General features: G+C 51.3%; 1 protein-coding gene across 1 annotated transcript; it reads left to right on the forward strand.

Annotated features, from left to right (window-relative positions):
- The first annotated feature begins 1,753 nt into the window (after positions 1 to 1,753).
- LOC308596876 (uncharacterized protein) lies at positions 1,754 to 9,054 on the forward strand. The gene is made up of 5 exons (XM_081212180.1): positions 1,754 to 2,025; positions 5,084 to 5,564; positions 5,667 to 5,756; positions 6,522 to 6,648; positions 7,673 to 9,054. The coding sequence occupies exons 2-5, from the start codon at positions 5,175 to 5,177 to the stop codon at positions 8,959 to 8,961; spliced, it is 1,896 nt and encodes a 631-aa protein (XP_081068306.1). The 5' UTR covers positions 1,754 to 2,025; positions 5,084 to 5,174; the 3' UTR covers positions 8,962 to 9,054.
- Positions 9,055 to 10,820: the final 1,766 nt, after the last annotated feature.

Raw genomic sequence — 10,820 nt, forward strand, 5'->3', positions numbered from 1 at the left:
ATCATCCCTTGCTAGCTAGGGGTGATGGGAGTTGTAGTTCAACAACATCTGGGGACCCACAGGTTGAGAAAGGCTGCTCCAGGTAAGCAGGGCAGGACTTTGGATTCTGCTCAGAAATGTACTGGAAACCAGTGGAGATCCTTGAGGTGTTCTGTGGACCTGGTAATTCTGCACAAGCTTCCCTTGCAAAGCACAAACTTCCCCGGTAAAACTGCCTAAATATGGAGCGCGCACCCGCCATCCATCGGGATGCGAGTGGCCGCCTGAGCTGCCTGCAGGTCTTCCTGACGGAGCGAGCAGCGCTTGCCGGCTGTTTCCGTTTTGGCCATTGAGGGCGCTGCGGAGCCACGAATTTGACAGCTTTGGGTTTATTAAAATACCGTATTTTTCGTCTATAGGGTGCACCGGCCCATAGGACGCACCTTGTTTTTTTGGGGGGGAAATGAAAGAAAAAATTATCCCCCCTGCCTCGGCTGCCGCCCCAAGCCTTGCGCACACCTGCCCGAAGCACGGGGCACCCTCCGGAGGGCTCCCCGTGCTTTGGGCGACAGGCTGTTGCCCGAAGCCTCGCGCGCTCGGCGGGACCTCCTGCCGGGCGCGCAAGGCTTGCGGACACTCGCCAGGGCTGCAGGCTGCTGCCCGCAAGCCTTGTGAGCCCGCGGGAACTCCCGCCGGGCTTGCACGGCTTGCGGATAGCTTCCTGAAGCCTGGAGAGCGAGAGGGGTCGGTGCGCACCGATGCCTCTCGCTCTCCAGGCTTCAGCGAAAGCCTGCATTCGCCCCATAGGACGCACACACATTTCCCCTTCATTTTTGGAGGGGAAAAAGTGCGTCCTATGGGGCGAAAAATACGGTAATAGTAAATTTATTACTTATGCCCTGCCCATCTGGGTCTAAACGGCGAGTGGGGGCGCTTTTGACAGGTTAAAGGGGAACTCAGGGCGCAGGTCTGGGGAGGCTTTGGTGAGAAATGTAGTGCTTTTAAGCAGGATTGCCATGTTCCCCAAAATGAAAATCAGGACAGAGTTTTGAGGGTTTTGCTGTTTGCTCTTTTTTTTGCCCTAGCTTTAAGGCAACATTTCTAGGCACTTCCGTACATGCATCGTGATGCTGTAGGTCTCAGGAATGGGGGGCAGCACCGTCTCCTCCAGGAGCAACAACTAAGGGGCTCTTGTCCTGCTTTTTGCAGAGCCTTTCCCCCTGCGAGCTCCTCCTCCACCCCGGGGAGAAAGCTCAGCCCCCATCCAAGAGAGCATCTCTCGCGGGGCTCATTGCGCACAACTCACGCGGCTCCTCCTCGGCTCCCGCTTTCGCGAGGCGGGGGGGGGGGAGCCTGCTGCGCTCGGCTTTTGTTGTTGAGTCGTTTAGTCGTGTCCGCCTCTTTGTGACCCAATGGACCAGAGCACGCCAGGCCCTCCTGTCTTCCACTGCCTCCCTCATGCTGGTAGCTTCGAGAACACTGTCCCACCATCTCGTCCTGTGTTGTCCCCTTCTCTTTGTGCCCTCCATCTTCCCAACATTAGGATCTTTTCCAGGGGGTCTTCTCTTCTCTTGAGGTGGCCAAAGTATTGGAGCCTCAGCTTCAGGATCTGTCCTTCCAGTGAGCACTCAGGGCTGATTTCCTTCAGAATGGAGAGGTTGGATCTTCTTGCAGTCCATGGGACACTCCAGAGTCTCCTCCAGCACCAGAATTCAAAAGCATCCATTCTTCGGCGATCAGCCTTCTTGATGGTCCAGCTCTCACTATTCCATACATCACTAGTGGGAAAACCAGAGCTTTTACTATACGGACCTTTGTAGGCAAGGTGATGTTTCTGCTTTTTAAGATGCTGTCTAGCATCTTAAAAAGCGCTCGATTTAGCAAGGGTTAAAAGGCAACAGCTGGATTCCTAGAGAAGACAGGAAGCAAAGCCATGGGGCTGGTCCTCCGGACCCCTCCCTCTTTCTCAAGCCCCTGAAAGGGGGGGGGGGTGCTGTTTTGTCTCTGCGCTGCAGATGCTGCGCTGGTGGCTCCTGCTGGGATCCGGTGAGTCTCCCCTCTCTTGACCCAGAGGGCCCTTGGGGAGAAGGGGGTCCCGGGGCTGCAGGGAGGGGGCTTGTGGGGAGTTCAGCTCATGTGGGGGACCCCAATTTGGGGAGCGGAGGGTCCTGCCAGGGAAGGGCAAGCTCGCAGGAGGGCTCCAACTCTGCGTTGCCTTTGCATTGATGCGCTGCTGCTGGATCCTTTTTTTGGGGGGGTGTCTTTGGGTCAGAGAAAAATGGCCATGCTTACCCACCCCACACATCAGAAGCGGTGGCCTCCTGAATTTGCACGCTGTGCTTTAAGGACTTGACCCGTGCCAGATTATCTATAAGCTAAACAAGCTCTATCTTAGGGCCCCACTCTCTTAGGGCCCCCCAAAAAAATTAAAGGAAAAAACCTGGATGTACATTTCCAAAATATCAGATGAAAAACTAATAAAATAAAACCTACACCCAGCAACGGTGTTTTGTCTTGTATAGGCTCCTATGATGTAAGTCATGGTCCCCGCCTGCTAGCCTGCTCCCTAAAATATCCCTAATTTGCTCCTTTCTAGATAAAGAGTGCCTACATTCTGCATGGAGTGGTTGCACTGCAACATGTGCAAATGACTTGAGATATCTATTAGGTCCATAAATTACCATATAGCATATATTCCACACACAAAACAGCGACAATTTGTTGTTGACAAAGGACAGCTGGACATAGAAAGGGTCCCATTACCTTCAGGAGCTGAGGGACTCATCAAACCTCAATCCAGCCCTGGACTTGACCACAGCCGTAGCTCCAGACCAAAGGAATCCACTCCGCACACAGACACCACTGGTTTCTGTACATTTCCCTCAATTAGACAACTTATACTGGGCTCCCAGCACCACAATAAGGCAAGGAAACCCCACGTTCTGAAAGATAGAAATTCACCCCCCAAATTTAGCTGAATAGATGGTTTTATATAGTTCCAAAAGGTAGTAAAATTGTGGTCCTAAGGATGGAGGGGACCTGACTCCTGGCATGAAGGGAGCAGGAAGGCCATAATCCTCAAGATGGGCCATCACACCCCCAGGATGCCCCTCCCAGCCAGGTGTTGCCAGCCCTGACAAAGGGAGCAACTAGGTGTTATCAGATACTCAAGTGGAAAGTCCACCCCAGAGGGGAATGAGGCAAAGAGCGAGAAGAGCAACGAAGCTGTGCCAACATGTAAATACTTTATTCTGCCAGGGTGAGACTGATGTTGTAACGAACAGGGCTATGTCTGCATCTCAAATTTCTACCTGACACTGCACCTTTTTGTGAAATACCTGTGATGTTTTGATGATGCTGTGTGAAATGTATTATGGGAACTTTAAAGAACCCCTGCAGCCCCTTGTTCTGGGCTTCTTCCTTTTAATGTTTAACAGACCACTGTATTTTAATATTTTGTTGGAAGCCGCCCAGATTGGCTGGGGAAACCCAGCCAGATGGGCGGGGTATAAATAATAAATTATTATTGTTGTTGTTGTTGTTGTTGTTTTGCTTGAGAGTTGGAACCTTGTTGCAACAGTAAATGATCAGGCTTCCTAGCCGCCGTTTTGCTCCAATTTGCCTGGCTATGGCCTCTTGCTTGAACCCAACAGATTCTGAACCACAGCGCTAGACGCTAGCAAAGTTGGGAAACGGTTTAAGTACCGTACTCCAAGATTTGGTACTTCTCAAACCCAATTCAGATTTATGGGTCAGCCACATATATTAGCAGAGGTCCCAAGGGGTCCATGGCACATTCCTGTCAACCGTCCAGGACAGAATACTCACAGACAAAACAGTCTATAGCCTTTCATTCAAGGAGCCCTTTGGGGGGGGGTGTTGCAATTCCAGAATCTGAAGGTGGGGCTGTTGAGCTCCGTCAATATCTGGAGCTTGGTCACATAGAAAAATGCACTCAATTTCAGAACAGATATAATGATCCAACAGGGAGCCATACTGAGAGAGGCCACAAATGTCATGATTCTCATGCAGAGAATGACTTGCGCAGGAATGCGACCCAGAAGACTGCATCCTGGTTTTCCGCTGGGACACATTGGATATGGTGGCGCCATTCACATAACAAAAACTCCCACAAAGATATTGACATTTTCAGAGTAGGGGGTCCATGGCTTGGCTTTTGAAAAACAGGGGTGCCCAGTATGTAGCTAATTGGGGTCCACTGTGATCGGCAGTTGGAACTATAGTCATCTCGGGTTACAGCCGCTTCAGGTTGCATCTTTTCGGGTTGCAGACCGCTGAAACCCAGAAGTAGCAGAACGGGTTACTTCTGAGTTTGGGCAGTTGTGCATGCGCAGAAGCGCTAAATCGCACTTTGAGCATGTGCAGAAGTGCCGAATCGCAAGCACTTGCGCAGACACGGGTTGTGAATGCTGCGGGTTGCGAACATGCATCCCGCACAGATCACATTTGCAACCCGAGCATCCACTGTACTCTCTTGTGTGCAGCTGGTGACATTGTAACAAGGAGCATCCCATTGACAAAAAGTAGCAGCACCTGCTGGCTGCCTCCCTTTCTGGCTGTGGCACAACAATTTAATTAATTAATTTATTATTATTATTATTTTATTTATTTATTTATTTATTTATTCTATTTCTATCCCGCCCTATTCCCCATGGTCTCAGGGTGGTTTACATAAAATATCAAATACATTAAAAAACCAAGGCTTGACGGCTGGGGGATTTCTACATTTAAATGGCCGCAGAGCAAGAGGTTGCTTCTGGCAAGTGATAAGGGAAATCGGGGCACAAGCCTTTATTGAATGGGTAGCCATGGGGCTGGCAGGCAGATCGCCCAGGGAGGTGGGGGGAGCATGGGGGGCTCAGAGGCGACATTCAGATACATTTGTTTACGTGCAGCATGGAAGCGTATAGTGGGCAATCGAGGAGGGGTCACCAAAACACAAAGCAGGAGGGGGATCCATGCAATGGCCAGTTTTCCTGCAACTGGCGCTGTCCAACACACACCTCCACACTTCCTTAGGGAACCGGTTTCCTCTTCTGACAGTGTGTCAGTTTTATAGCAGAACCATGTGTTTGCTTTGTAGGATTTCCTAGCACCTCTTAACAGGACAGAGAGAATTTGGCAGAAGATCAAGGGGTTCCTTCTGATCTCTTGGAGGCTTCCTAAGAACACAGATGGATGTGCAAGACTCAGCAGGAAGAAGCCATGCCATCAGAGCTGGGAGCAGTGGGGGATTCTGGGGAAAAACTGTGCAGAAGATCCTGGGTGAGGAGGACACTCTCCGCTCAGAGACTCAGAGCCAGCAGTTCAGGCAGTTCTGCTTCCAGGAGGCCAAAGGACCCCGAGAGGTTTGCAGCCGACTCTACAACCTTTACCATCAATGGCTGAAGCCAGAAAGGCACACGAAAGCTGAGATGCTGGACCTGGTGATCTTGGAGCAGTTCCTGGCTGTCCTTCCGCCGGAGATGGAGAGCTGGGTGAGGGAATGTGGAGCTGAGACCAGTTCCCAGGCAGTAGCTCTGGCCGAAGGTTTCCTCCTGAGTCAGGCAGTGGAGAAAAAGAAGGTGAAAGGGAATTTTGTATCCCCAAATCCTCTACGAATTGCCCATCCTGAAAGTTTTTATCTCTAACATTCCTTCCCCAATGTTTCCCTTTTTCTCTTTTAGGGAAAGGATCTCTTTGCAGAAATGGGCCTGGATTCCTCTGAGGCAGAGAAGACTCTCTGGGACACCAGAAATTGGCTGCTGGGTAAGGAGGTTCTTCTCTGTTTCGTCACATTCTGCGGGTTATGAAACTAATCCATGGGTTCTTTCCATCTTTTGCGTTACCCCAAGGAGGGAAGATCCATTGGTCCTTTAATCTTTGGGGGGAAGACACTTGGGGGCAAGGAGAAGAGATGTGTATTTATGCTCTTTCCCCACAATGCTCTTTCCCCCTACCTGATCTGGTTCCGCAGTCATTGCTTCTCCTTCACCATGAATAGAGGGATGAGGAGGTCTGGCTGGCATCATCTGGTCACCTGTGAGAGACAAAGGTAAGTGGGAAGCCAGGAGTAGATGCTTTTCTCGGAGGATGAGCACGGCATATCCAATTACAGATGGGCCTTAGAAAAAGTCTCACCTGCTGAATGAATTATTATGACCTTTGTACCCATTTCATATTTTAGTTGCATCAATGTCACTGAAATGATTTCATTCCCTCCTTGAAGCTGGCTTTAGGGCATCAGAAAGTTTTCCCCCAGAAGAGCCCTTTGGGAGAGGAAAGCGGGAATCCTTTCATCTGGCCAACGGGAATGCTTGCTCAGCCAGAAGGATATAAAGCTCAAAATGTGGAGATCCACCCATTTACACTAAGTTTAATATTCATCATTAAAACACACAATAAACGAATTCCATTAAGACATTGAAAGAAGAATCCATAATTAAAATGAACAGCAAAACAATCCCATGAAAACAACACAATAATGTGCAGGAGATAATATTATGCTGTCTAAGAGAAGCATCTTTTTCTTTTTCTTTCAGGGTCCTCTGTGCTTTGAAGATGTCACAGTTCATTTCACAGAGGAGGAATGGGCATTGCTGGATCCTGACCAGAGAGCTCTACACCAAGAAGTCATGGAGGAGAATCGTGACATCGTGGCCTCTCTTGGTACGGCTCCCGGTTGGATCATTATATCCATTTTGAAATTCAGCCCATCTCTCTATGTCAGTGTTTCCCAACCACTGTTCCGCGGCACACTAGTGTGCCGCGAGATGTTGCCTGGTGTGCCGCGAGATGTTGCCTGGAGGGAGGCGGGCGAGTCAGGCGGCGAGAGGCGGGGCGGCGGCGGCAAGGAGAGGCCGCCCAGCGCGGGGCTCTCGCCGTCTGCCTGCCTGGCTGCCTGAGAGCTTGGCGGGCAGCGCCTCCGTCCGCAGCGCCCGCCTCGCGGCTCTCATTCCCTGCCCCTGCCAAAGCTCACCCAGCCAAGCCGCGCTCTCCTTCCTGCCTCGCTTTGCGGCCTCCTCCCCCCCCACCCCCAAAGCTTGGAGGTTCCCCGGCAAGGGGGAGGGAAAAAAATTGAAACTTACACTTTCGTGCGTCCCTCCCGGCGTGACGCTGCGCGCTGACGTCACGGGGCTGTAATGGTGGTGTGCCTCGAGATTTTTTTCATCAAACAAGTGTGCCTTTGCCCAAAAAAGGTTGGGAAACACTGCTCTATGTGACCAAGCTCCAGATATTGATGGAGCTCAACAGCAGCACCTACAGATTCTGGAATTCCAACACCTCCAGAGGTCAGCTTGAATGGAGGGCTAGAGACTATTATCTGCATATATCCTTCCTCCAATTATGTGTTTTTAAACAATGATCTGGCTCGTCTGAACTTTCCAGGCCTTTTGAAATGATGGATTTAGTTTGGGGATGGAAGTTGTAGTAGCTTCTGTCAGGTTTTTTTTTTTTTTTATGGAGCAGATTCCATGATTCGGCAAAAGAAATCCCTTCCAGGAGAGAGCCAGGCTTTTCGAATCTCCAGTTCCCATCAGTATGTTAGTTTATGTCAGTCAACAAAGGCAGTGAACCCTGTAGTAAAATCTCATATCTAACTTCCATCAGTTCTCCCATTAATTAGTATGGTTCAATAATGGAGGTCTCCATGTGTTCCTGAAGCTCTTATTTATTTATTTCTTTGTCACAGGCAGTGATAAATTGGAAATTAAGAACAGAGGAGACCATGACAAAATCTATACATTGGAGAAGCCATATCAATATTTGGAGTGTGGAAAGAGCTTCCGTAAGAGTGGCCCTCTCACTTCCCAACCAAGAATTCACAGCAGGGAGAAACTATATCAGTGTTTGGAGTGTGGAACGACCTTCCGTAGGAACTCGCATCTCACAACCCATCAGAGCATTCACACAGGGAAGAAACCCCATCAGTGCATGGAATGTGGGAAACGCTTCAGTCAAAGGTCCCATTACACATGCCATCAAAGAATTCATACAGGGGAGAAACCCTATCAGTGCCTGGAATGTGGAAAGAGCTTTGGTCGGAAGTACAGTCTCACGTCCCATGAAAGAATTCATACAGGGGAGAAACCACATCAGTGTCTGGAATGTGGAAAGAGTTTAACCAGGAAGAAATATCTCACAGCCCATCAAAGAATTCATACAGGGGAGAAATCCTATCAGTGCATGGAATGTGGAAAGAGCTTCAGCAAGAGAGCCCATTTCACGTCCCATCAGAGAATTCATACAGGGGAGAAGCCCTACCAGTGCTTGCAATGCGGAAAAAGCTTCATTCGGAAGGGCTTTCTCACTTCCCATCAAAGAATTCATACTGAGAAGAAACTACACCAGTGCCTGGAATGTGGGAAGATTTTCACCGTGAAGAAAAGTCTCGCTTCCCATCAGAGAATTCATACAGGAGAGAAGCCCTACCAGTGCTTGGAATGTGGGATGAGCTTCGCGTGGAAGGACAGATTCACTGCCCATCAAAGCATTCATACAGGAGAGAAACCGTATCTGTGTGCAGAATGCGGAAAGAGCTTCTGTCACAGGGCCCATTTCACTTCCCATCAGAGAATCCACACTGGGGAGAAACCCTATCAATGCTTGGAATGTGGAAAGAGCTTCAGTCGGAAAGACAGTCTCACTTCCCACCAAAGAATTCATACAGGACAGAAACCCTATCAGTGCTTCGTATGTGGAAAGAGCTTCAGTCAGAGGTCCAATCTCACTTCCCACCAAAGAACTCACAGTGGGGAGAAACCGTATCAGTGTCTGGAATGTGGGAAGAGCTTCCGGAAGAGGGCCAATCTAATTTCCCATCAAAAAAAGCTCACAGCAGCCAAAATTGGAAGGGACCCTCATAATCGTGTGGTACAACCTCTGCTTAAAAGCCTCCCAGGAAGTAAAGGCCACCATCCGCCAAAGGAATCTGTTCCACTGTGGAAGAGCTCTTGCCAACTGAAGAGTCAGTTACAATAGTAAAGAAACAGCAATTTTAATGCGCTATATACATGTGGTGCCAGAGAGCAGGAAACTTTAAAATGCGATTTTCCATAGAGATTTCTTTCTTTTGTTATACAGTGGTACCCCGCAAGACGAATGCCTCGCAAGACGGAAAACCCGCAAGACGAAAGGGTTTTCTGTTTTGGAGGCGCTTCGCAAGACGAATTTCCCTATGGGCTTGCATCGCAAGACGAAAGCCCATAGGGAAATGCTGGCGGTCGGGAGCAAAGACTTTCGCCCACAGCCGGCCTTCAGAAGAGGACCTCTTCTGAAGGCCGGCGGGGGGCAAAAGTCTTTGCTCCCCCCCCGCCTGCCTTCCCCCCGCCTGCCCCGGCGATCTTAAAATGCTGGCGGGCGGGAGCGAAGCGTTCGCTGCCGACCCCCAGCATTTTAAAATCTCCCCGTGTCCTGGGAAGATTTTAAAATGCTGGGGGTCGGGAGCGAAGCGCTGCAGACCCCCAGCATTTTAAAATCTCCCCGTGTCCTGGGAAGATTTTAAAATGCTGGGGGTCGGGAGCGAAGCGCTGCAGACCCCCAGCATTTTAAAATCTCCCCGTGTCCTGGGAAGATTTTAAAATGCTGGGGGTCGGGAGCGAAGCGCTGCCGACCCCCAGCATTTTAAAACCTCCCCGGGACACGGGGAGATTTTAAAATGCTGGGGGTCGGCAGCGCTTCGCTCCCGACCCCCAGCATTTTAAAACGCTGTTCCGAAGTGGGGAGTGGGGGCGGGGACACCTGCCCCTGCCGCCCCACTTCGGAAAGCTGTTCCGAAGTGTGGCGGGGGGGGCGGGGACACCTGGCCCCGCCGCCCCACTTCGGAAAGCTCTTCCGAAGTGGGGAGGGGGGGCGGGAACACCTGGCCCCGCCGCCCCACTTTGGAAAGCTCTTCCGAAGTGGGGAGGGGGGGCGGGAACACCTGGCCCCGCCGCCCCACTTCGGAAAGCTCTTCCGAAGTGGGGCGGGGGGGCGGGAACACCTGGCCCCGCCGCCCCACTTCGGAAAGCTCTTCCGAAGTGGGGAGGGGGGGCGGGAACACCTGGCCCCGCCGCCCCACTTCGGAAAGCTCTTCCGAAGTGGGGAGGGGGGCGGGAACACCTGGCCCCGCCGCCCCACTTCGGAAAGCTCTTCCGAAGTGGGGAGGGGGGGCGGGAACACCTGGCTCCGCTGCCCCACTTCGGAAAACTGTTCCGAAGTGGGGCGGGGGGGCGGGGACACCCGCCCCATCCGCCCCACTACGGAAAGCTGTTCCGAAGTGGGGCGGGGGGCGGGAACACCTTCTGAAGGCGGGCAGGGGGCGAAAGTCTTTGTCCCCCCTGCCTGCCTTCCCAGGGGCTTTTAAATCGCCCCGGACAGCGGAGAAGTCCTCCGCTGTCCGGAGCGATTTTAAAATGCCGCCCGCCAGCATTTTAAGATAGCCCCGCACAGCGGAGAAGTCCTCCGCTGTCCCAGGGTTTTTTAAAATGCTGGGGGTGGGAAGAAAAGCCCTTGTCCCCCCCCCAGCCTTCAGAAGAGGTCCGGGGACAGACTGTCCCCGGACCTGGTCTGAAGTCGGTTTCCCTAGGAACGCATTAATTGATTTTCAATGCATTCCTATGGGAAACCGTGCATCGCAAGACGAAAAAACCGCAAGACGAAGAGAATTGCGGAACGAATTAATTTCGTCTTGCGAGGCACCACTGTAACTATCTTCATAGTGTTTTTTCCCCTGTGTTTAGATCCACCCTCACAGTTCTTCCTGTTGTTTTGTTGGAATCTCCTTTCATGTAACTTGACGCCATGGGTTCAGGTCCTAGTTTCTGGAGCAGGGGGAAACAAGCTCGCTCCATCATCCACAT

This window comes from Podarcis bocagei, assembly GCF_964188305.1.
Source record: "Podarcis bocagei genome assembly, chromosome: 10".
Lineage (NCBI taxonomy): Eukaryota > Metazoa > Chordata > Lepidosauria > Squamata > Lacertidae > Podarcis > Podarcis bocagei.

Bases quoted from the DNA above. Each gene is read 5' to 3' on its own strand.
- LOC308596876 (XM_081212180.1), top strand. From the start codon at position 5,175: ATGGATGTGCAAGACTCAGCAGGAAGAAGCCATGCCATCAGAGCTGGG. The intron at 5,565-5,666 runs GTGAAAGGGAAT...TTTCTCTTTTAG, and splicing joins AGGCAGTGGAGAAAAAGAAG to GGAAAGGATCTCTTTGCAGA. The intron at 6,649-7,672 runs GTACGGCTCCCG...TCTTTGTCACAG, and splicing joins TGACATCGTGGCCTCTCTTG to GCAGTGATAAATTGGAAATT.